This window comes from Neophocaena asiaeorientalis, unplaced genomic scaffold, assembly GCF_003031525.2.
Source record: "Neophocaena asiaeorientalis asiaeorientalis breed wild unplaced genomic scaffold, Neophocaena_asiaeorientalis_V1.1 scaffold166, whole genome shotgun sequence".
Taxonomy (NCBI): Eukaryota; Metazoa; Chordata; class Mammalia; order Artiodactyla; family Phocoenidae; genus Neophocaena; species Neophocaena asiaeorientalis.
The window spans coordinates 4,077,278-4,103,773 of NW_020174933.1; the positions used below are offsets into that span (position 1 = coordinate 4,077,278).

The 26,496-nt window shown below is 37.0% G+C and overlaps 1 protein-coding gene across 5 annotated transcripts in view; it reads left to right on the plus strand.

Moving 5' to 3' along the window:
• The window catches only part of ARID4B (AT-rich interaction domain 4B), a 126,735-nt gene that overhangs the window by 97,581 nt on the left and 2,658 nt on the right, over nucleotides 1-26,496 (plus strand). For 4 of the 5 annotated variants that reach the window (XM_024761474.1, XM_024761476.1, XM_024761477.1 and 1 more), the window contains 6 exons: nucleotides 8,245-8,329; nucleotides 11,158-11,356; nucleotides 16,279-17,493; nucleotides 20,760-20,873; nucleotides 23,332-23,547; nucleotides 24,536-24,682. In XM_024761474.1, coding sequence (XP_024617242.1) covers nucleotides 8,245-8,329; nucleotides 11,158-11,356; nucleotides 16,279-17,493; nucleotides 20,760-20,873; nucleotides 23,332-23,547; nucleotides 24,536-24,682 — 1,976 coding nt within the window. Of the gene's footprint in view, nucleotides 1-8,244; nucleotides 8,330-11,157; nucleotides 11,357-16,278; nucleotides 17,494-20,759; nucleotides 20,874-21,549; nucleotides 21,706-23,331; nucleotides 23,548-24,535; nucleotides 24,683-26,496 lie in introns of those variants that run through there. The other variant, XR_003005494.1, reaches the window with a different exon arrangement.

Here is a 26,496-nt window from a genome sequence, read left to right on the forward strand (position 1 = left end):
CACTTGTCATTTTCTGTTTTTAAAAAAGTGTTTATTTATAGCTAATCTATTGGGTATCTCATTGTTGTTTTCATTTGCATTTCCTTAATGACGAGTGATGTTGAACATCTTTTCATGTACTTAATTTTATATGATATTTGTATATCTTTTTTGGGGAAATGTCTATTCACGCCCTTTGCCCATTTTTGAATTGGTTGTTTTTTGTTGTTGTTAAAGAGTTGTAGGAGTTCTTCATATATTCTGTATACTAATCCCTTATCAGAGATATCATTTGCAAATATTTTCTCGCATTCTGTGAACCCACAGAATTGTCCTTTCGCCCTTAATAGTGTCTTTTTAATTGTGATAAAGTCCAGTTTATCTATTTTTTCTTTGTTGCTCATGCTTTTTGTGTTGTATCCTAGAAAACATTGCCAAATCCAGTGTTATGAAAATTTCCCCGTTTTCTTACAAGAATTTTGTAGTTTTAACTCTAATGTTTAGGGTTTTGGTCCATCTTGAATTAATTTTTATATATGATTATGGTAGTCAATTTTTTAAATGACCTCTTTGGGTAATATACAGAGCCCAACTCCTAATTAGTAGCCAAAATGGGATTGAGAGTAAGAGACTTGAATGAATCTGATTGGAAGTGCTTGTGTCCTGTGACCTTTCTTCCAGTCCCTGTCTCCTTTTGTTCCTTTGAAGAATTTTATGTCACTTTTTCAGCTTAATTTCCCTGTTCCTTCCCTGCCATACTTACATTGTACATGCCTTTGGACTTAGGAATATTGATGAGAGTACAAAGTTGTTCTACTCGTATGCTTTGAAATAATTATTCTGGTAATGATAGAAAGGAAAGCAAGGTACTCTATCTAGGAAGTTGTCTGCTTTATTTTTATAGTTGAAAGTTAAAGAACTATAAATGAAGGCCATTTGACAATGGTTTCCAAGGAAATATCTGTCAGCCTGTTTTAAGGGGAGAAAGGGAACATTGCCCATATCTCTTTCACCAAGTCTTCCTATTCTCTTTGCACACTCCTGCTCCTCCTGTGTGCCATTCTTCTTTTCTTGATACCTCACTGTCATCTCCAAACTCTTGTCTCCATAGACCCTTATGTCACAGTCTCCTAGCCTATTTACTTCTCTTTATGCTATAAAGCATTAAAATTTAAAACTACTAGGGAAGTCGAAGGACTGTATGTTACTGCTCATGTGAAGAATTCTTTTACAGCATGCAAATGCTTTGTATCAGACAGTCCTACATGTAGAGGAATTTAAACGAAAGCTTGTAAGCAATGAACAAGGGGAACATAAAAATGAATTTCGGGGGCTTCCCTGGTGGCGCAGTGGTTGAGAGTCTGCCTGCCGATGCAGGGGACGCGGACTTAAAAAATGACTTTCAAGTTGGTTAGTTTTTCAGTGCAAGTGAAAATAAAAATTTCATTTGTGAAGAAGATTAATAAACTCATATATTTTTGCACTCAAATGGCCTCTCTCTCTTTCCTTCTTCCTTTTTTCCTTTCTCTCTCTCTTGTTCTCTCTCTGCGTGTTTACTTAACTGGGCCTGTTCCATTTAGTACTTTTTGTAGATTGACAGGTACATTTAATGTAAAGCATTAACTTGGACCTATTCCATTTCATAGTTTTGTAGATTGGCAAGTTACATCAGTATGTTTGTCTAAATGTGCACAGACAGACTAATCCCCTAAGCTTATCAAATATTAATAAAACAAACTTTGGGGATACTTTTAGAAGTCAGTATCTGCATCACAAAATACAATGAGTGCCAGAGTTGTTAACCATTTGCAGTGGTCTTTATAAGCCTGGTACAATGCTCTGTGATGTGTTCTTAACATTATATATTGATACTACCTCTGCCTGAAGACCTACACCTTTGTTTCATTTTACAAAGTTAAATTCTCTAGGAAAACAGATCTATATAATCACAGTACGTTTCTCTTGGGCTGTTTGTGTCAAATCTTTAATATGATGATGCTATAATATTCATGTTTTTATCATCCTACTATTATATTCTTTATTACAATGAACACCATTCCTGTTTCTTTGATGTGGATTTAACAGTGTTGTATGGAGTGGAAATATGAAATGTTAATAGCATGCTTAGAATTTTATTTTTTCAATAATATGATGCTTTTATCTTTGTTTTATCCTGAGTACATGACTAAAAGCGTTAAACTGTAGTCAGTAGGTCTCTATAAATTTTGCTTTAGATACTCTCTCACATTAAAAATAAATATGTAAATTGAGATTATTATAGAAAATTCATAAAGTAGGTAAATGTTGATTAAATTGCTTATAAAGTTTATAATTGATAATAACTAGTGCTGCTCTTCATCGTGACTTGGTCTTTTTTTCTATTGCAATGTCATATTTCTTCCCTCCTATATTCTTCCTCAATTAAGGGGGAAAGAATTCCTTTCCATGCTAAAGAGGGCCTAAATTTCCACTTCAGATGTGAGGTTTTTAAAAGCTAAGTTAGTTTTATGACATATATTAAGTTTTTTGCCTATAGATAGGCAGGATATAAAATACATATTGTTCAGCAATTATGAAATGAGTCTCTCCATTACAGAAAACAACATACAAATGATGTTAATATTTCACTTATATTAACGGTTAGTTATTAGATTTTATCTTTTATAATCTGTATGCATATTTTAAATAATGAGTTTTTAAGTATTTTGTCAGTTCAGTTTTGTTGATGAAATTATTTGTACGGTATCCTTATTCTGCATGTAATTATTGTGTGGGTTTATATTAATACATGGCTGATGATATTTCTTTGAAAGTGGTTTAGTTAGGTTTAAGCAGAACCAAAATCTGAACTGATGTGGGCACAGTAACCATTTTGGTATCTTATGTCTGGTTGACTAATGTTCTTTTCCATTTTTATTGTTGCTAAATGATTTCTTAGATGATTTGCCAGCACATCCAAAAAAAAGTCAAAACGTTGTCTTTTTAGAACTCTGTTTTTCTCTGGTGAGAGCAAGTATGCAATGGTCTCTGAATGGTTCCTTTTAGCTTTGTATAAATATTTTAATTCGACACATTAAAATTTCAAATATTTATGTAGCTACTTTGTTCGAATGGTTCAGAGGTTTGTATTATTACTTACGTAATGACTGATTAGTGTGGTCCTCTCTGTTAAATTGTAAACTCGATAAGGAGCTGTGGTGCATTTATTACCCAGTGCCTAGCGCAGAGCCTGTCACATGATAGGTACCTAAGAAGTATTTGTCGAGTGAATAAGCCCTTCTGTAGACTTCTAGTCTGGGAGTTTCATATAATTTTTTAATTTGGGGGATCATCTGTTCTACCTTCTTCATTTTAGGTAGGTCAGGGAACAGACGGCTAGAAGTTAAATGAGTGGCTCATGCATCTGTTCATTCATGTTTATTCCGTTAGTTGAATGTTAGATGATCTCAATAGACTGTTCTCAAATAAGTCAGTATATTCTTTGAAAATATTTTCCTTAGTACTTTAAATATCAGGTAAGATACTTGTCTAGACTTCCACGCATTAATTACAATGAATTTATTGATAACTGAATTGAAAAAGTATGGGCTAATCATTAACAGACTTAGTCTTCATTTTCGAACTCAGTGTTTGTTAATATTTATCCCGATATTTGTTTTTCTTTGTTTTTTGATATTTGTTTTTAAATGGAAGCATTTAGTAATCTTAATTTCCTTGTGCCCTGGCAAACTGTATTTCCTTTTGTCACAAACAGGCCAATTACTCTCTTCTGTTCGTAATTTCTAAATTTAAAGTCCAACTAAAGGTAGTATAGTTTATATCAATAATCCAAACTTCCTTGTTTTCCTTAGACATTCTCATAAAACTCTATTGCTTGGATTAAAGTTGCAGGTCATTTTGTTTGTAGGCCAACCACTTAGCTTAAATTTCTCTCCTAGTTTTCAAGCTACATTATCACAGAACATGAGAGCTGACAGCAATAGGCCTGCTAGCCTTGGGGAGAAATCTAGGTATTTAACAATAACGTGGTTTCTTTGAATACCTGTTGCCCTAAATAGCTGTTTGTAGTTCCTGCACAGTAGAGAGACCCCATCAGAATATGCGTTCCAATGTCTTGATTCACTTTGTCGTACTTAAAGCTGAATCAAGAATATTGGAGAGCCACTGTGAGGGAGGTACAGCATGTCCATGTATTTGGGAATGTTTGAGAGGATGGAAGCATTTTAAAACCAAAAAATTTATATTTGACTTAGTTTTTTAAATTCTTGTATTCTTTTTTTTTTTTTTTTTTTTGCGGTACGCGGGCCTCTCACTGTTGTGGCCTCTCCCGTTGCGGAGCACAGGCTCCGGATGCGCAGGCCCAGCGGCCATGGCTCACGGGCCCAGCCGCTCCGCAACATGTGCGATCTTCCCGGACCAGGGCACGAACCTGTGTCCCCTGCATCGGCAGGCGGACTGTCAACCACTGCGCCACCAGGGAAGCTCCAATTCTTATATTCTTTAAGAATGTATTTTGAGGGATGAATGGATACTGTACTTGGTATGGTGCCCCAAGGAGAAATGAGAAATATTTCATGGTCTTCTATTTCTTAGCTGCAATTTTCTGCTGTTTGCCACTTCCCTGTAATTTCGATTTCTGTGGTGTCCAAGATATTTGAATTTGAACTAAATTTTCCCATTTTCTATCTTCTTTGACTATTTTCTTATGCCTAAAGTAAATGTGCTGTAATCTCTTTTTAATGTATATTAAATAGACTATATAAAAAGTTTAAGTTTATATAGAATAAACAGAATCAGTGGCAGCTTTTTCTGTAGTTCTGAACTAAATTCCCTTCATTCAAGTCTTTATTCTTGGTATTTGATAGGGAATCAGAGATCTTAACCCACTAATATTACTTAAGTTAACAAGCACTAGTAAAATAAAAATTAAATTGACCTAACTCTTTCTTATATAATTTAGTGTCAGTAGGAAATGTTGCCTTTCGGGGTGTATCGTTTTGCTTTTTTCCCACACGAATTTATGTTTCTCTCCTTCCTGGTCTTTGAAAGTATTCTGTAAAGAAAATAGAACTCGTGGACTTCCTTGGTGGTCCAGTGGTCAAGATGCCATGCTTCCAGTGCAGGGGGCGCATGTTTGATCCCTGGTTGGGGAACTAGAATCCCACATGCCTTGCAGCCAAAAACAAAAAAGAAAAGAAAAGAGAATAGAACTCCTGAATAGTACTGTAATCAGTAATTACATAAAGGGAAAGAACATTTCCTATTTTTAAAATATATACAATGATCAGTTATAGCTATCTCTATTTTCAGGCAACTAAAGTGCTACTTGGAACCTCATTACATTTTGAAATTTTTCTGTTAATGTTTACATCACTGGTCTCAACCTCTGTTTGGTTAAAGGCATTTGTAATTTGAAAAAGCTACCTTAACCAGAATTCTCACGCATTGTTTTCATCCGTCTCCCTCCTCGTGGATTGGTTCATACTGTGCATTCTTAACGAGGCTTTTTCAGTTGCTGGTCTGGACTCTTCTGTATGCTTACTCTGAACAGGACCTGGCCTGCCTAGTAGTAATCATTCTAGTATTACACTGTTTAACAGGCAGTCCATTTCCCGTTCTTCTCTAACTCCTCACGTAGTGGTTTTTGGCAAGCCTGTAGCTTGCAACGTGAGTTTGCTTCCATGGTTTGAGTTTCTCAATCTGTGAAATAAATTCTTGATAGATTTTTAAGGCATGTTCTAGTTCTGAAGGATATTAATTATAATAACAATAACAACGTTGTGTTATTACATTTTATGAAAGGCAGCGTAAATCTAGCTGAAAAAAGAAAAAAAATCTAAAAGAATAGTATTAGAACAAGGGAATGCCTGAACAAACAAAAAGCACTGAGAAAGGAGAATAGAAAGAGGCAAATAATAAAGGAGTCACAGTATAAATATTAGCTAATACTTATAGAACCATACATTACCGTGTAATTGCTCTAGTAGGAAACATATCTAAAGAATTTCCCAAGGAATCTCCTAAAACCATACAGAACATTCAGTAGTTTTCAAACAAAATTGTTACGTAGAATAGTAAGACCATCGTGTTTAATTACTGCTGTTCAAGTATTTTAGAAGTGTATATAGTTTGTTTCTTCTAATTCCAGAATCTTTCTTTTTTGTTTCCTGCCTGGCTCAACCCTCTTTCCACCCCCAAACTCACTGAAGTTCTTCTGATAACCAGTCCTCTTATATACCATCCTTAGTTTATGTTTGGGTGGAGGAGAAAATAGTTAACATATAGTATCCATACTCTAGTGGAGCTTAGGCAGTGAGCATCAGCCTGTACCATGTGGAGTAACCACTATTTTATTTATGTATATGTTCCTTATACCTTGTTCCTAAGAGAATTTAAGCAAAATACATTACCTCTGACTTGTAAAGAAATCTTTCTCTGTCACGGTGAACATTGTAATTATGGGGACAGTAAGTATTTTTTGCTTGTTTGATGTGTTTGGTGCTCCATCAAAGCTACAATATCTTGGTGATATTCTTGCATTGAAAGCCACTGTTTCACCCAAATTTGAAATATAATAATTCATGTCAAAAATCCAAGTGGAATTGAATAGTACTCTTACTGATAGTCAAAATGTCTGGTATTACAAAATTAATTGTACAACAGGTAGTCTTTGGTTAAGAAAGGTAAAAAACTCATATCTTCGTTTAGCTTATGCTGATGTTATGTGTAACCATCATGAACTGTTTTTAGTTTATCTCATAAGAAGATAGAAAGCTTGTTTTGTTTTTTCTTAAAGTACATAGCACTGATTTCCATAACTATATTCAAGTAAGAGCAACTTCTAAAAGTTCACATTCAAATTTGTAGAGGGCAGATATATTTTCTGTTCATTCTTCACCTTCACTCTAATTTTGGAAGGAACTAAATTGCTTTCTTGTCAAGCATCATGCAATTTTGAGTATTAATGGGAAAATTAAAATTACTATAAATGTACAGGTAGGTGCTAGTGTGCCAGTATATATACCAGAGGAGTGTGTTTAGTAGAAGAATAATATTTGACTTAAACTGTTTCAAAGCACTTATCATATATTTGATCCTCAAAGAGCCACATGTGATATGCAATCTTATTTTTTATTTTATCTTTTTAATGTAGTCCTTATACAGAACGAACTAAGTCTGAGGTTGAGAACGTCTTGACCAGGGCCACATAACTAGTCAGCAAGGATATGTAAAGTCTTCTCTAGAACTCATTCCATTCTTTCCTCGTCCTCTCCAGTTATCACTGTGGCCCTCAGCAGCTTCTAGCAGACACTGCCGTAACCATTGTGCGGCTCAGCCCTCAGCTTTGCCGCAGCCTGTGGTTTGCACCAGCAGTATAGCTCTGCCTGGGACTTGTTACAGATACAAGTCCTATCTAGAGCAAGAATGTAATTTATTAATAAGCTAATGACCCAGGTCATTTGCTTCCTGACTTAAGGTCTTTATTACTTCACTTAATACCTCTGGTAATGAGGACATTTTAATTTTAAAGCTCATTTTCAGTTGTTCATTTTCTTGAGTTAAAAATGTCAGTGAGTTTTCCCATTTTCCAGAATAAATGTAGATAACTTTCAAACATAAAAAGAGGTTAATTTGTTTTTAATGTTTCTTCTTTCTGGCTGAGTTTTTACGAAAATAAACTTTTATTTTTCCCTTTAAACAAGTAGATTTATTGCAGTCAGTAGTGACTTGCACCCTGTAAAATCATGCAGACTGCCAGCACTGAGTGGAGAGGCCATCACGACTGTTGGCCCTCAGCTGCCTGCACACGTAGGAAGTGTCTCAGCACTGGAGGCTTGGCAGAGCTGTGCTTCCCCTTATAGCTTCCTGACACGGTTAGGAAAAATGGGCTACTTGCTGCTTACGAACACAAGAAAGTATACAAAAAAGTATAGGAAATACTGGGATTTCTTCATAGCTGTTGCACGGACTTGGTTTCTCATTGGGGCAGCGGAGCAAGGAGTGCGCGCTAGTCCAGGGGTCCAGAGACCTTGCTGAGTCTTAGCGCAGCCAGTAGCTGACGTTGTGTCCTTGGATAGGTCACTTCATCTCTCTCTTTGAGCCGTGGTAACTTCATTTCTTGAACCAGGAAGTTGAACTAGGTGGCCTCCAAGGCCCTTTCCAGTTCTGAAATGTTCTGATTCTATTTACAAGTTTCTCTGTAATATGGCATGGTTCCTTCTGTGGTATGTGTTTTATATTTATGTTAATTTCCTTCAATTTTAGATATGATGAATGGATTAAAGCAGATAAAATAGTACGACCTGCTGATAAAAATGTGCCAAAGATAAAACATCGCAAGAAAATAAAGGTAAGTGCTTATTTTGCTGTATTATAGCTCTTAATTAAGGAACTTTGCCTCCAAAATGAGTATTAAGTATGTGTGCATTAGTGTTGGTAGAGTGGAAATACTCTCTTGAAATAGCAAATTTATCAAATGCTAGATTTGCGTACAATTAAGATTGTCAGCTTATGGAAAGGCATTTTGAAAACAGTACTAAATGATCTTTGAGGCTTTTTCAGTTCCAACATTGTATAAGTCCACTCAGCCAGATTTCACTTACCCATTTCAACTGTTTCCTACACCTCTAGTCTCCGACTAGGAGTCATTAAGTATTGTGGCTGGGAGCCCTGGGGTTACTGTAATAGCTGTAAACCGTTAGAGGAAGAGAAGGAGGTGTCTGAAGGCAGAGGAGAGCCTATCTGAAGCTCTTCTTTTTTCTTCATCTTTCTCTGACCATATAGGTAGTGGCTTAGAATGTGCTCACAAGACACTATTAGGCAAACTCTACATAGATACCGTGGGGAATCTATTAATGAGCTTGTATGGAAATTAAGGTTACTTTTATGTATGATAGAATTACGCTTATTCATTCTAAGACTGAATCTTTCTAATGTTTTATTAGAAAGTAGAACCATTAACTAGGTTTTAGAATATTTTTAAATCTTTTTAATGGCTCTTTAATACTTTGAATGGTATATATAGTTGAAGTGTTTAATAGTTCTCCTGAAATTCAATTTTCATATTAAAAGTGAGGCGCTATTTACTTTCTGGCTAAATGATACCCTAGTGGCCCTAAATACTGAAAGTTTCCCCTAGAGTGATTATTCTTTTCTCACTGTGAAATTGGGTCCATATTTTTAAAGTTTTGGTATAGCAACTCAGTAGCTACAACTCAGGACACTCTTCGTCTTTATTGGAAGTCATGCTACATTTAGCATCGCTCTAAGCTACTAGAAGAGCTGTGTGTGTGTGGCACTAACAAGCCAGTTTCCTTACACAGAGCAAGTTTTAGAAGTAGTATTTCTCAGGTAGAAGATAGGGTAGGGGTAGGAGAATCAATGTTAGAATATTACACTTGGGGAATTTTTTCTAAATATTTATTTAATTCTCAATTTAGTTCTCGGCCCCTTCCAGGCATTTAAAATTCTGGGTCATAAGGGAAGAGGCATGTGAATTTTGAAAAAGCTTCCTAGAAAATATTTAATATTGTATACCCATCACTCGATCTCATCTGACTGTGAGAACCACTATTTTCAAGGCTGTCCTCTGATAGGCGTTAAAAGCCATATTTAAAATTTGCGTGGGGTAGACTATTTTTGCCTTCATAATGCATGGTATATTATGATCTGTGGTATAAAGTGATGAAAAGGCTGGCAAGAATAGGAAAATGAGAAGAGCACTAATCATTGAGAGGTTTTGGTAGTCTACCTACACATAAGCCGCCTCAGTGCATCCAGAGAATTCAGCCCACGTGCTCTAAGTCAGTGGATCTCACACTTGAACATGTGTTACAGTCACCTGAAGGACTTGTTGAAACTCAGATTGGCCCATCCCCAGCGTTTCTGATTCATTAGATCTGAGTCTGGTTCGAGTTTTCACTTCTAACAAATTCCCAGAAGATGCTAATGTCGCTGGGCCAGAGTCCACACTTAGAGAACCACTACCCTAAACAGAATAACTTCTCCTCTGGTATCCAGAATGATACTAATTATGTACCATCTTTGGGAGAATTGTAAAAATAGCCAGTCATGTTCTATATTCTCACTATATAACAGGACTTCAGAATTGTTTACTTCTACGTAGTGCTCTACATTATCATTTAGAAGCTTGTCTAAATTATTTTTCCTGTAAATTTTTTTGGTAATTATTTTATTTATTTATCTTTGGCTGCATTGGGTCTTCGTTGCTGAGTGCGGGCTTTCTCTAGTTGCCGTGAGTGGGGGCTACTCTTCATTGTGGTGCGCGGGCTTCTCATTGCGGTGGCTTCTCTTGTTGCGGAGCACGGGCTCTAGGCACTCAGGCTTCAGTAGTTGTGGCACGTGGGCTCAGTAGTTGTGGCTTGAGGGCTCTAGAGCTCAGACTCAGTAGTTGTGGCACATGGGTTTAGTTGCCCCGCGGCATGTGGGATCTTCCCGGACCAGGGCTCAAACCCGTGTCCCCTGCATTGGCAGGCGGGTTCTTAACCACTGTGCCACCAGGGAAGTCCTATAAATAATTTTTAAAACAAATTTAAAAAATAGTTTCCAAGAAATATATTAACCTCTGCTCATCTGTTCGTAAATAGAGAATTTCAAAAAATTTCTCATTTTTTCCTGAAACATTATCAGTCATACAGGAGGGTTGCCCCACTGACTTGACTTTATAGCAAGTCATTTGTTTGTTACTCCCAGCTGTCAACTGAATGAAGATATTTGAAGTTGTGTCATTCCCAACTCTCATTTTGTATTGAGACTCTTACAGGTTTTAGAACTATCAGCTTGAAATTATGTTTCTGTTTTTTTTAGTGAATATTTAATTTAAGCCTATTGTGATTTAATTTTTACAGACTTTGTAACACCAGTTATTAGCAGTAGGGAAGTTTGCTAGTCTTAATTGCCTATCTGATTGCTAATTTATTTCCACTATTAAAATATAAATATTAGACAAAAACTTATTTCTCATCCTGTAGTATTTGTTAAATAACTTTGAAAAAACATTTCTGACTGTTTTGTGGGACTGTTTGTATTCTTTCTTTGTATGTTTTTTAATAATAGTCTGTAACGTTGAGTTAAAAATGAGTTTTAACATTGTTACTAATAAATGCCTCATGATCTATTATGGCTAACATGGGATACCTTTTTTTTTTCTTAACCTAGAATAAATTAGACAAAGAAAAAGACAAAGATGAAAAGTATTCTCCTAAGAACTGTAAACTTCGGCGCTTGTCAAAACCACCATTTCAGACAAATCCATCTCCTGAAATGGTATCCAAATTGGATCTTACTGATGCCAAAAACTCTGATACAGCTCATATTAAATCCATAGAAATCACTTCTATCCTTAATGGACTTCAAGGTAAACATAACAAATATCCTGTTGCATGCAAGTATTTGTTTTAATTTTTATAAATCAAATTCTATAAAGGTAATTCAGTGACATTATCAAATTCTCTGTTTTTAATTATTTTTAATTGAACTAGAATGTTGTTGACTCTGTTATTACTTGAAATAAAATCAGCCATTGATTGAGGCTTGGAAATATTTCTGTTATTAGTAGAGCTGAGGTCACCATTAGATTTTAGTTAAAATTTAATATTCAACGTCTGGTACTATTACTGTGTTCTTTTCAGGTACCATCCTTTCTGTAGCCATGTAAAACATAGTTTGTATTATGCAATATCAGAGTATAAAATTATACTGAACTTTCTGTAAAGAATACCAAACTTCGCTTATCTTGATTATATTCATTATGATCTCTTTTATGATGTCCTTATTGCTTAATGTTTAAGGCAGAATGAAGTTTAACAAATAATAAAAGTGATGAGTACTGGAGGGGAAGATTTTTGTAAATCTGACTGGCAGGAAAGAGAGAATCTGATCTGTCAAATGAAATAAAAGAATGTATCTCCATAAAACTGCTTTACATTTCTTAAAAAAAACCACAAACTTTACATTTCTTATAACTTAAGAAAGTTTGAATTTTTATTGATTTTGAATGTAATGGAAATTGTTTTTCTCTCTTATTTCAGATGGATATTTATTATTTGTAAATATCTAAATATTCTAAAGTTCATTTTTCATAATTTTCTACTGTATCAGAAATACAGAACAGTATATGGAAATATATATATAATTTAAAGAATAATGATACGAATATTGTATGTGTACCACAGTGGTGAACAAGTAGTATTTACTTAAAATAGTTATGTCTCCCTGAAAAGTAATTAATATTCTGACTTAATCATTCTTTTACTTTTCTTTAGAATTATATTAAACCTATATATATTTCTAAAGAGGATATTATTTAGTTTTCTGAAAACCGTGGTGAGCGTAAACCTAGCTATGTAAAAAAGGCAGTATTTCCACTTAGATGAAGGCTCCCTGAGAACGTTATCTGAATAGACTCTCTAGGTCACATTAAGCTTCTTTGTGAGTCTACAAAAGCCTCTGGAAGGGAATTCAGTGGGGCAAGGTAATGAGGCCGTTCTGGGAAACATCGGGGCTCCCCACAGGAATATCTGATGTAGTCTCAGAGGGTGACCAAAAGGAATATGTTCAGTGGGAGTAGGACGGTCCTGTGCGTTTTCAGACTCCAGGCTTCCCAGACATACGCCTGGCTTTCAGGCGTAGGTCAAAACAAAATGTTTTTGCTGGGTAAAGTGACGTCATTATCCGATTCAGGTGATGGCACACAAGACATTGAGGGGAGAGCTGGAATTTCATCACTTGTTTCATCACATCAGCTTGTTTCTTGTTAGGAAACAAGCTAAAATACATACAAAGAATCTAGTTGATGGCAGGAGGCATCTTGGGGATGATAGCCCTTCATGTGACTTCCTTTGGAAATATACTGCACGGTCTGCACTGGTTTCCTTCTACATCTGATGCACAGTTCTCTTCCTGGGAACTTTTTAGAGCTCTCTCTTCAAAGCGGTCCCTAGAATTTCTTTGTTTTGGATATCTGATGTGTTTTTTTAACCTTCTTTGGTATACTCATTGTGGTGGAGCACATTCTCTAGTAAATTTTGAGAACAAGTGAATAAGAGGGAAGATACATTTTTAGAGACTGTCCATATCTGAAAATATCTTTATTCATGGTTTAGCAGAGTTGGACGTTTTTCCTTAATTATTTTACTGACATTGTTCCACTGTTTTTTTTGCTTACAGTGTTATTTCTGTGAAGTCCAGAGCTCTTCTAGTTTCTGATTCTTTGTATGTGACTTGTTTTATTGCTTGTTTTTGCCTTTCCCTTTTTCTGGAGTCTTGAATCTTTGTTTCTAATGTCCTAAAATTTCACAGGATTATACCTTGTGAGGATGTATTTTCATCCACTGTGGTGTGTACTTACTAAGTTGTTTCATTCTAGAAACTTGTGTCTTTCTGTTCTGGGTAGTTTTCATGAATTATTTTGTTGACTTCCTCCTCTGCATTTCACTGTTTCTCTCTCTCTCTCTCTCTCTCTCTCTCTCTGTCTCTCAACCTGCCATTATATTGCTATTGAACCTTCTGCAGTATACTCCAATATTCTTATCTTTTGGCAGGGACCTATTACTTATTCTTTTGTCTTTTTCCTCTAATTTCTTAGAAATTTTCTCAACTTTATCTTTTAGTCCTTTTACCATTTAATTTACTGCTGTAATGCTTATTGACAGGTAATGTTTTTAATTTTCAAGAACTCTGTTTTCTGCATGCTTTATACAATTCTGTTCTTGTACAATATCTTATGTTTCTGATTTTATTCTTTTTTTTTTTTTTACTGAAGTATAGTTGATTTACAACGTTGTGTTAGTTTCCGAGTACAACAGAGTGGTTCAGTTACACATATATATACATAATTCTTTTCCATTATGGTTTATTACAGGATTTTGAATATAGTTCCCTGTGCTATACAGGACCTTGTTGTCTATTTTATATATAGTAGTTTGTATCTGCTAATCCCAAACTCCTAACTTATCCCTCCCCACCCCCTTTACCCTTTGGTAATCATAAGCTTATTTTCTATGTCTGTGAAATCTGTTTCTGTTTCATAAATAAATTTATTTGTGTAATATTTTAGATTTCACATATAAGTGATATCATATGGTATCAATATGTCTTTCTCTTTCTGACTTACTTTGCTTAGTATGATAATCTCTAGGTCTCTCCATGTTGCTGCAAATGGCATTCTTTCATTCTTTTTTTTTATGGCTGAGTAGCATTCCATTGTATATATGTACCGCATCTTCTTTATCCAGTCATCTGTCAGTGGACATTTAGGTTGCTTCCATGTCTTGGCTGTTATAAATAGTGCTGCTGTGAACATTGGGGTGCATGTATCTTTTCAAATTATAGTTTTCTCTGGATATATATTATCAGGAGTGGGACTGCTGGATCATATGGCAACTCTGTTTTTAGTCTTTTTAAGGACCCTCCATACTGTTTTCCATAGTGACTGGACCAAGTTACATTCCCACTAACAGTGTAGGAGAGTTCCCTTTTCTCCACACCCTCTCCAGCATTTGTTATTTGTAGACTTTTTAAATGATGGCGATTCTGACTGCTGTGAGGTGGTACCATATTGTAGTTTTGATTTGCATTTCTCTAATAATTAGTGAGGTTGAGCATTTTTTCGTGTGCCTGTTGGCCATCTGTATGTCTTCTTTGGAGAAATGTCTGTTTACGTCTTCTGCCCATTTTTCAGTAGGGTTTTTTTTTTTTTTTATTGAGTTGTATGAGCTGTTTTTACATTTTGGTAATTAAGCCCTTGTCCGTTGCATCATTTGCAGACATTTTCTCCCAGTCCATAGGTTGTCTTTTCGTTTTGTTTGTGGTTTCCTTTGCTGTGCAAAAGCTTGTAAGCTTGCTTAGGTCCATTTGTTTATTTTTGCTTTTATTTCTGTTGCCTTGGAAGATGAACCTAAGAAAACACTGGTACAATTTATGTCAGAGAATGTTTTGCCTATGTTCTCTTCTAGGAGTTTTATGGTGTCATGTCTTATACTTAAGTCTTTAAGCCATTTTGAGTTTATTTTTGTGTATGGAGTGAGGGTGTGTTCTAACTTCATTGATTCACGTGCGGCTGTCCAACTTCCCAACACCACTTGCGTAGAAAGTGTGGCAGAAGGGAGTAGAGGTATTAATAAGAGAGAAAATCCTCACTGCTTATACGTATCAATGAATGGCATATTATTAAGAGATAACGATAGTAACTATCAGAGGAAATAGTTACAACATTTTGGAGGCTGGGGAGGGAAGAAGAGAGCTTTTGGTGTTTTATTATTGAGTCTAAATTTGTTTTAACCATGTACATGTATTGCTTGAATAATTTTAAAAATTCACTTATTTAGGAACACGTTGAAAAGATTAAATGTTTTTAACCATCTTAACTGTATCAGTTATTTTTTACTTTTAACAAATTTAGCTAAAGAATATACATGGACTTCTCAGTAGAGTGTAGTGTAGTTAAGATTCTAAATTCTGGAGTCAGACGACTTAGATTTAGATTTGATCTTGACATATTTTAGCTCTTTGGGGTGGTTTACTTACCCTCTCTAACTCCTAGTCTCCTAAACTATAAAATGGGGCTAATAACACGCTCATAGGGTTATGGTGAGATTGAATGAGATGATCTGTGCATTGCATTTCAAGGTACTTGACATATAACAGTTTCTCAATAAATGGTATGTTAAAATCATAATAAAAACTATTATTTTTTAATAGTTAATTGAATTTATTTACTAAAATGAACATTTAAGAAATAAATTCTATAGGTACGTTTATATAAAGTCTAAGTTACTTAATTATGTTGTTCTTTAAAGCATCTACCGTGGAAATACATTGCTCACAAAATCTTTGAATGATCATTGCTACATTAAAAATGAAGGCTACACTTTTATAAGAATATAGACTTTGGAGTTAGAACAACCTCGGACTACATCCTAACTCCCCTATTTTGTGCTCATAAATTTGTGGAAAATTCTTTCCTTTTTATGATCAGCTTTACTGAGGTATAATTTACGAACAATGAAAGTCACGACTTTTATGTTTACAATTTGATGAGTTTTGGCAGAAGTATACAGTAGTGTCACTACCACTATAGTCATGATATGGAACATTTCCATCATTGGGTGAATGTCTTCACTTTCTGAAGCTCAGTTTCCTCACTTGTAAAACGAGGATAAAACCTAGCAACCTGGGGTAGTTATAAACATAGGAGCTAGTCCATGTTTATGTTAGCTGGCACAGAGAAGACATTGCTAGTGTTCTGATCATACTCGTTGTTTTCTCTTTCTTTTCTAGCTTCTGAAAGTTCTGCTGACGACAGTGAGCAAGAGGATGAGACAGGTGTTCAAGACATAGGTAACAATGGCAAAGAAGAGTCTAAGGTTGATCATTTGACCCACACCAGAAATGATCTTATTTCAAAAGAGGAACAGAACAGTTCATCTTTGCTAGAAGAAAACAAAGTCCATGCAGATTTGGTAATAGCCAAATCCGTGTCGAAATCTCCAGAAAGATTAAGAAAAGATATAGAAGGATTATCCGAAGATACTGATTATGAGGAAGAAGATGACGTCACAAAAAAGAGAAAGGATGTCAAGAAGGACACCGCAGACAAATCTTCAAAGCCACCCGCAAAACGTGGTAAGAGAAGGTATTGCAATACCGAGGAGTGTTTAAAAACCGGATCACCTGGCAAAAAGGAAGAGAAGGCCAAGAGCAAAGAACCCCTCTGCATAGAAAACAGTAGCAACAGCTCTTCAGATGAAGATGAAGAAGAAAAATCAAAAGCAAAGACGACACCAAATAAGAAATACAACGGTTTGGAGGAGAAAAGAAAGTCTCTGCGGACAACTGGTTTCTATTCAGGATTTTCAGAAGTTGCCGAAAAAAGGATAAAACTTTCAAATAACTCTGATGAAAGACTTCAGAACAGCAGAGCTAAAGATCGAAAAGATGTCTGGTCAAGTATTCAGGGACAGTGGCCTAAAAAAACGCTGAAGGAGCTTTTCTCCGACTCTGACACTGAGGCTGCGGCCTCCCCGCCCCATCCTGCCCCGGAGGAGGGCCCGGTGGAGGGGTCCCTGCAGACCGTGGCCGAGGAGGAGAGCTGCTCCCCCGGCGCGGAGCTGGCCGCCCCGCTGCCACCCAGTGCCGATGACAAACCCACCGAGGAAAAGCCGGCGGAGGTCAGTGACAAAAAATCGGAATTTCCGAGTAGTGGCAGTAACTCAGTGCTCAACACCCCTCCCACAACACCTGAGTCGCCTTCCTCAGTCACCGTGACGGAAGCCAGTCGGCAGCCGTCTTCTGTAACAGTATCGGAGCCGCTGGCCCCAAACCAAGAAGAAGTCCGCAGTATCAAGAGTGAGACTGATAGCACAATCGAAGTGGACAGTGTGGCCGGGGAGCTCCAGGACCTCCAGTCGGAAGGGAACAGCTCGCCCGCGGGCTTCGATGCCAGCGTGAGCTCCAGCAGCAGTAATCAGCCCGAAGCAGAGCATCCTGAGAAAGGTGAGGCACGCAGGGCTCCGTTGCCTTACGGGTTTATAGTATCTCTCGTTACAAGTGTGAGGTGTTTACATGGAGTACTTGTGTGAACGTGGCAGAAACGGAAATTTGGAAGGTAGTTTGTTGTAAGGAAGAGTGGAGTGTGTTTAAAAGCTTGAGAAGAACTGAATGTCCTCTGCTTCAGCTGCCCCTGCCATTTCACAGCGGACCAGACACGTGCTAGAAACTGCACCCAGGCCCAAATTCAGACCTACTTGAAAACTCACGATGCACTGAGTGACTGTATGGCGTGAGCGGCTTAAATATATTTGTGTAACATTGTGTTTGCCCTTGCCGTGTGCAGTTTCTCACAAACATTTTGATTTACTTGACAGACCCCTCCACCCTTAACCAAATACTGTATGTGGGAGGTTGGAGCAACCAGCTCTGCAGGCACTGCTTTCCTCAGACAACTGTGTCAGACTGATTTTCAAGCCTTTGTAAAGGAATTTGATGCTTTCTTAGATGCAGAGCTTCCAAATTTGAAGGACCAGTGTCTCTGTTAATAACCTATAGTAATACTCTTGATTTTTCCATGAAGTTGAAATTAGTACTTCCCGAAAGTATTAGTGGCTTTTTGATGGTGCTGTAGCTCTACTTCTGTCATCATTTTACTTATAAACCACTTCACTGAGGTGTCTTTAAATTAATATGCTCTAGGCTGACACTTGGCTTTGAAACACACTTTTCCAGTATAAAGATACAGCACTATGGTATGTATTTTATATAACATACCAGATTTTATTATGCTAACTTCAGGTGTTTAGCTAAACTTAAAAAAGAGATATGATCCAGACCAAATTAGTTAATTCCAAGTTTTCTCACACAAACCTTTTTTTTTCCTTTTTCTAGTTTCCTTGAGATATAATTGACATAACATTATCACAAATCTTGACTTAAAACGTTTAAAGAAATTAAGTAAAAAATATAGTTGCGGGCTTCCCTGGTGGCGCAGTGGTTGAGAGTCCGCCTGCCGATGCAGGGGACACGGGTTCGTGCCCTGGTCCGGGAAGATCCCACATGCCGCGGAGCGGCTGGGCCCGTGAGCCATGGCCGCTGAGCCTGCGTGTCCGGAGCTTGTGCTCCGCAATGGGAGAGGCCACAACAGTGAGAGGCCCGTGTACCGCGAAAAAAAAAAAAGACAAAACAAAACAAAACAAAACAAAAAATATATATATATATATGTAGTTGCAGTAAATTTTCTTTTTTGTACATTCACACACACAGCTACTGTGATTATGTTTGTGTGCCATACTATCTCATGGAACTGAATTATCCAGGCATAAATAAAGTAATCCTCAAAATGAAAGAAGCATTTATCACAGATGATTAGAGAGGCTTTCAACTATTTCAATAATGTGATAAACTTTTTTTTCCTTATATATTTATTTTTGGCTGCATTGGGTCTTCTTTGTTGCTGCGCGCGGGCTTTCTCTAGTTGCGGCAAGCGGGGTCTACTCTTCCTTGCGGTGCGTGGGCTTCTCATTGCAGTGGCTTCTCTTGTTACGGAGCACAGTCTCCAGGTGTGCAGGCTTCAGTAGTTGTGACATGCAGGCTTCTCTCTACTTGTGGCACGCGGGCTCCAGAGTGCGCAGCCTCATTAGTTGCAACTCACGGGCTCTCTAGTTTGGCACGTGGGCTCCAGAGCGCATGGGCTCTTTAGCTGTGGTGCACCAGCTTAGTTGCCCCGCGGCATGTGGGATCTCAGTTCCCTTACCAGAGATTGAACCCGCGTCCCCTGCATTGGAAGGCGGATTCTTAACCACTGGACCACCAGGGAAGTCCCAGAATTCACTTGATTTTAAAAGTAAAAATGTAAGGGACTTGCCTGGCGGTCCAGTGGTTAAGCCTCCGTGCTTCCACTGCAGGGGGCATGGGTTCGATCGCCAGTCAGGGAATTAAGATCCTGCATGCCTCCCAGCACGGCCATATAAAAAAAAAAAAGTGAAAATGTAAGTTTTACAATTTAGATTTAGGATTGCCTTCCAGTTTAGCCGACAGTAAGCTTTTTATTTCTTGTAGCTGAAAGTTTCAGAAATAAACTCTTGGAGAGAAATCTGGCAATTGTTTTTAAGATTCTGTACTTTAATATAGATAATATCTAAATCACTTTCTTTATGTTTCATTTTGTTATATTAAAAGAGCATTAGGAAAAGTTATCTATTAGATGTAACCCATTAAAAAAAACAGAAAACTGAGAACTTACAAGCAGAACATTTAATAGCCTGTTCCATTTTTTACCAACGAAGCCATGTCTTGTATATTCATGGTTGATTTTACCATTGTAACAGGACTAAGAAACATTTTTTTTTTAAACAAACATGGCATAATTCTATCATGGTATTAATTATATGGTGTCATTATAGTATCTGACTTTGGAATGGAATAGAGATAAGACTTCATTAATCTCAGGAAGAAGATTACTGTATAGTCTGAGAAACAATGCATATAATTAGGAAGATATAGAAACACAGTAGATGCTGAGGATCAGATTAGTGGCTGAGAAACTACAGTTTGGAGTAATGATTGATCATTGAAGGTTGGGCATCGGGGAAGGTAGGACTTGGGCTCGTCCTTGAAGAAAGGGAGACATTTATAATATTTTGGAATAACTTACTGCCAAGAAGATGCAGCGTTTCTTAGAACTACTATGCTAGATTTGTAAATGGTATACGTGTTAACCATTGCCCTGGGAGCTAAGTTATTGTTGTTGTAGATTTATAATAAATTGTCTGTATAATAAATTTGTTATTATAATTGTGAATTACTACTGAAATTTATTCCATTAATATTATGTCATTAAAATTTTCATTAATATCATTATAATACATATAATTACTATTTTAACCTGTAATTAAATCTTAATATTTTGGTTTTATTGAATTTTAACAAATTTCAGCTTTTATTTTCAGCACATACCTTTTTTTGAATTACTAGACTCATAAACTCCCAGTACTATATTGAGAACTATATTCAGTTTATATCTGATTTTTCTAAGAATGATGTGCATACTTTATCTGCTTTTTAAAAAACTCTAATTATGTGTAATAATTCAGCTCATTAATGATTTATTTTAAAAATTGTAGTAATTTCTATGACAAATTATAAATCTCATAAAAAACAGGTATGGTCTCAGAATTGGTCTATTCTTCTAGAATGTGGAATTAATTTATACCTGGGGCAAGCTTGATTTTATTTTGTGTTACTTAATAATTTCTTTCCCATCAAAGCCTGTACAGGTCAGAAAAGAGTGAAAGAAGCTCAGGGAGGAGGAAGTGCATCAAAAAAGCAGAAACGAAGCCATAAAGCAACAGTGGTAAACAACAAAAAGAAAGGCAAAGGCAGTAAGTGTGAAATCTCTAAATTTTTAAAATATAAAGATAATGGTGGATATGTCTTTTCCCCATTAAGAAAAGGGTATTCAGGATACGGGACAGTTAATATTTTGATTTCGTCTCTAACCAACCGCCCCCCTCCCCCACCAGTAAAATCACACAGAAGTCTTTTGATCCTGGGTAAATTCTAGGATTGAGCAATTTATTATTCAGCAGTGGTACTGATTGCTGATGAATGATCAGGTCGTCTTTTAAAAAATAGTAGCCAATATAATATAAGCATCAACACCTTCGTTAGTTTTATGTTCAACAGTTCTTTTGCCATTTTATATATATTACATATTATGAAATGCTTGAGTTATATATTATTTTTATTACAAGGAAATTGATTGCTTTGTAATTCTTCCAGGCAAAATCTGCCTGGAAGAGAACAATCAAGATAGCTTTAGAGCTGTAAATCCAGTAACTCCCGTGCACTACCTTTATCTTCAGTATCCTAAACTGTATCTAAGAGCAGCTGTAAGAATACTCTGGTTAAATATGTTGTAACTGATGACTTTAGCAATGATTCTGTTTATCAACCTACAGGAATATATATACTGTATTTCTCCTGAGAGCTGCACATTTTATCTCTCTTTTGTAGACAAAGTAAGAAGCAGAAAATATGTAAAGAATTTCTTTTCAGGTGTCCCACACTGACCTCCTGCTGCTCTTCCAGGAGACTCCTGCCACCTCCACTGCCTGACCTTTGCTATCGGCCGGCTTGGCTGCACTTCAGTGCAGAAAAGGGTTATGCGGCCAGTTCCCCGAGGTTCTGCTGAGCCCATATGACTTCCAGGCGGTGAATATGGCATCCTTTGGGGCCCCGGGCGGCTGTGTTCAGCAAGGCCATGAAAGCCAAGCTGAGGCAGACCACTGCATCAGAGTGGGCCCAAGCCTTGGGTGGCTTAGCTAGGAGTTGCCAGGGGTTCCAGAGCAGCAGTGGGGGGACTGGGAAGGGATTCTTTAAACGTATGTATAAAAGAGTGGTGGAGATTCTTTATTCCCAAAACACCACAGTGGGAGGAGTTGCTGTGTGTCTTTCCTATCTGGAACACTTTTCAGGCTTTTAGAGCTTAACTATACTTTTTTTTTGGTTAAATGAAGAATCAGGAAATGAAAATCGATAAATTTGATGCCAAGTCGATCACTTATTTGGAGTAACTGACAGGATATTCACAGTGTTTTTTATTACACTCTGATGTTTTTATCTTCAAGACTTTTAAATGACATTCTCTAAGAGGGCTCATCGTCAGCAAGTCAATTAACATATTCATATAATTGAGAGATAATAGCAGTTGACCGCATATTCTCCCATTTTAATTATTGGGCTTACATCTTGATAAATCAGAATGAGGAAACAGTTCTCTGAGAATAATTTAGTAAAGTGAATTAACTCTCATAGAATCTACAATAATGCTTTGTATCCAGAAAGAGGTAATTTATGGAAATACCAGTCCCATAACCTGTTCACATGTCAAGGTGTTAAGCATTTCCATTCTAGTCCTGAGGCTTTAGTCAGCAATGGCAGATGTAACATAATTATTACATAGACTTCTGCATTTATTTTTTTATTTATTTTATTATTATTATTATTTTTTTGTGTGTGTGTGGTACGCGGGCCTCTCACTGTTGTGGCCTCTCCCACTGCGGAGCACAGGCTCTGGACATGCAGGCTCAGCGGCCATGGCTCACGGGCCCAGCCACTCCGCGGCATGCGGGATCTTCCCGGACCGGGGCACGAACCCGTGTCCCCTGCATCGGCAGGCGGACTCTCAACCACTGCGCCACCAGGGAAGCCCTGGTATTTTTTAATAAATTACTAAATATATTTACCAGGGTAAAACTGATGGTTTATTTTAGTCAACAAGCTATGATGTAGGAGTTTCTTAAGGAATCATTGTATGTAACACAGTTTAGAGTTTATTCCCAAAGAATTCTTTATTAAATATGATTGTGCATCACTGTTTGTGGCCAAAGGAGCAGGAGAGTGTGACATGTACACAATCTGTACACAGTTTAAATTGTGAAAGTTAAGAGGTTTCCATTATGAGTCATTTTAAAAGATGCTGTATTCTACTTTATATATATTAATGTAATAGAGTTAAAAGCCATTTGAATAATTACTGTATATTTGATAGTCTACCAGGTGTAATGAAAGATTAGTTTGAGTGTTTTTTAAAAATATGTCATTGACAATTCAGGTAAGAAGAGTTTTTGGTTTTGTTTTCCTTAACTGAGATACTGCTGTGTTTATACTTAAATGATTTTCCAGGTTTTTAGGCAGGGTCTGTAAAGCAAGTTGTTTACTGTAGTAATAAATTCAAATGGTTAACTTTAAATTGTCCACTAAAATCTGTGACAGATTCTTTGTTACTTTTCTATTTACTAACACTTTTCTTCTTCTTCTTTTTTTTTTTTTTTTCAGCAAATAGTAGTGATAGTGAAGAGCTTTCTGCGGGTGAAAGTGTAACTAAGGCTCAGCCCGTCAAATCTGTTTCCAGTGGAATGAAGGCTCATGGTACCAAATCTCCTGCTAGGACGCAGTCTCCAGGAAAATGTGGAAAGAATGGTGATAAGGATCCTGACCTCAAGGAACCTAGTAATCGATTACCCAAAGTTTACAAATGGAGTTTTCAGATGTGTAAGTGACATACATTAAGTCAGCAGTTAAGCAGCAGAAACTGCATCCTAGTAATTCTTGATGCTAGTAATTCTGGAAAAGTGGCTGTAACCAGACTGAGAGACATAATAACCATTCACTGCAGTGTAGCTTATTTGGATCTTGATTTGAACAGAAAATTGCTGAAAGATAACTTGTAAGGCATTTGAGGCACACGTCAGCATTGATGAGGTATTTCTGCTGTGTCAGCAGTTTGCTGTAAAAGCCTGGTGTTGAGGTGGGGAGTGGATGGAGGCATAAGTGAGGCAAAGTCTGCCATGAATCACTGGTCACTGCAGCTGAGCGACGGGCGTGAAAAAGAGACTACCGCAGTTTCTCACACAGGGAAAGAGTCTTAGGGGACTGAAAGTGCTTTAGAGCGTGTGAAAGCTTTCCTCCAACCTAAAAGTATTAGAAGAATCTAAAAAAGAACGAAAGGAGGGGACTCCTCTGGCGGTCCAGCGGTTGAGACCCCATGCTTCCCCTGCAGGGGGCATGGGTTCCATCCCTGGCCGGGGAAGTTCCACACGCCATGCGCTGCGACCAAAAAAAGTTGATGGGACATGCATTAAGAGATAAACTTTAAAAAAAGAACAAAAAGCAGACGAAAGACAAAAATTTATCCACGGTCCTAACATTCAAAAAAATACGCAAATTAATGTTGTACTGTGGTGATAACTGTACATGAATGTGGGATTTTTCTTTCTGGTAAATGTGGAATTTTTAACCTCTATGTTTAGGTTCTAAGATCTTTAGTTCTACACACTCATTCATTCAAAAAATACCGTGCATGTGTTAGTGCCGAGCATTGCTCTAGGCTAGGGGAAAAAAATCTTCGGCAAACAAATGTTTACAAGCCTAATTTTAGTTTATCTGTCTTCCTCATTCTACAGCCACACTATATGTTCTCTCTCTTATATATTAAAATTGTGTTCACAAATGCATATTAATGAAAGTTTTAAATTCACAGCGGACCTGGAGAATATGACAAGTGCTGAGCGTATCACAATTCTTCAAGAAAAACTGCAAGAAATCAGAAAACATTATCTGTCATTAAAATCGGAAGTAGCTTCCATTGATCGGAGGAGAAAGCGTTTAAAGAAGAAAGAGAGAGAAAGTAAGTGTTTTTACCTTACTTTACTTAAACATAAAGCAGTTTGCGACTGTGCAGTTGGGCTCACGTGAGTTGTGTTTGTGTATCTTCAGGCAGGCTCGTTAATCCCTCTGGCTTATTTTCCTCATCTATCAAGTGGGAAAATTTATCTAAAGAAACAGTTATCTCAAACCATAATATTCACTTTCACGGAGCTTACAGTCTGCTTTTCCGCCAAAACTAATATTTCAGACTGTGAAGAGACTAGGGCAATGTTAAGGCAGTGATTGGGTGGGTTGCATTAGATTACCAATGGCTGGGACATTTTCTTTGAGACCCGAATGACCAGAGGAAGTGAGAGAAGTTAAAATCTGAGGGAAGGGCGTTGTCTTAGTTTTCTGGGGCTGCCGAAACAAAGCTCAGGTCTACCTCAGAGTTGTTGCGGGTTCTTTTCTACAATACCACAATAAAGCAAATATCACAATAAAATGAGTCACACGAATTTTTTGGCTTCCCAGTGCATATGAAAGTTACGATTACACTATACTGTAGTCTGTTAAGTGTGCGATAGCATCATGTCAAAGAAAAGAAACCATGTACGTACCTCAGTTAAAAATACTTTATTGTTAAAAATGCTAACCATGATCTGAGCCGTCATTGTGATCTTTTTACTGGTGGAGGGTCCTGCCTCGATGTTGATGCTGCTGACTGATCCGGGTGGTGGTTGCTGAAGCCTGGGGTGGCCGTAGCGGTTTCTTAAAATAAGACGAGGAAGTTTGCTGCATCAAGTGACTCTTCCTTCCATAAACGATTTCTCTCCAATGCTGTTTGAAAGCATTTTACCCACAGTGGAACTTCTTTCCGGATTTGAGTCAGTGCTCTCACACCCTGCTGCTGCTCCATTAACTAAATTTATGTAATATTCGAAATCCTTTGTTGTCATTTCAACAGTCAGATAAGTTCACTGTCTTATATGGGCATGGTTCATGGCATCCCAAAGCAATTACGGTAGTAACATCAAAGATCTGTGCTCACAGATCACCATAACAAATATAACATAATAATAATGAAAAAGTTTGAAATACTGTGAGAATTACCAGAATGTGACACAGAGACACAAAGTGAACAAATACTGTTGGAAAAAATGCTGCAATAGACTTCTGGATTCAGGGTTGCCACAAACCTTCAATTTGTGAAAAAAACGCAGTATCTTTGAAGGGCAATAAAGCAAAACATACTACAACGAAGTAGCCTGTATCACAGGCACAGTTATCTTGGGAAACTCTTTGAACTGTGTGTTTGGAGAACTAGCTACTTTTAGTTCTAAGAATAGGTCCCAAGGAAGAATATGTGGTCACAAAGAAGTTTGTTACGGTAATATTTATAATAGCAGATAGAAATCATTAACTTGTATTCTCCAGTAATATATGGCATTGGTGAAAAATAAGTAGACGTTTAAATTTTTATTTATAATGCTCAAAGTATTCATTTGATGTTGGTAACAGCAAAAGACTAGGAATTATTTAGTTACAATTCATAAATATAGTGGAACACTATTCAGCTTTGAAAAGAAAAAGAGGTAAATCTATATATGTACTGATAAGGAATCATCTCAGATTGTTAAGTGTAAAAACCAAGAGTCGGACTCTATACTGTGCTTCCACTTGGGTTTTTAAAAGCGAAGTTACTAGTGTTTTCATTTTAAATGTGCATATCGTATCTCTAGATTCTACAGAAAAAATTCCTCTAGAACTGGGGTTGTAGACATTTTCTGTAGAGACAGATAGTAAATATTTTGGGTTTTGTGGGCCTTGTAGTCTCTTTAGAACTACTTGACC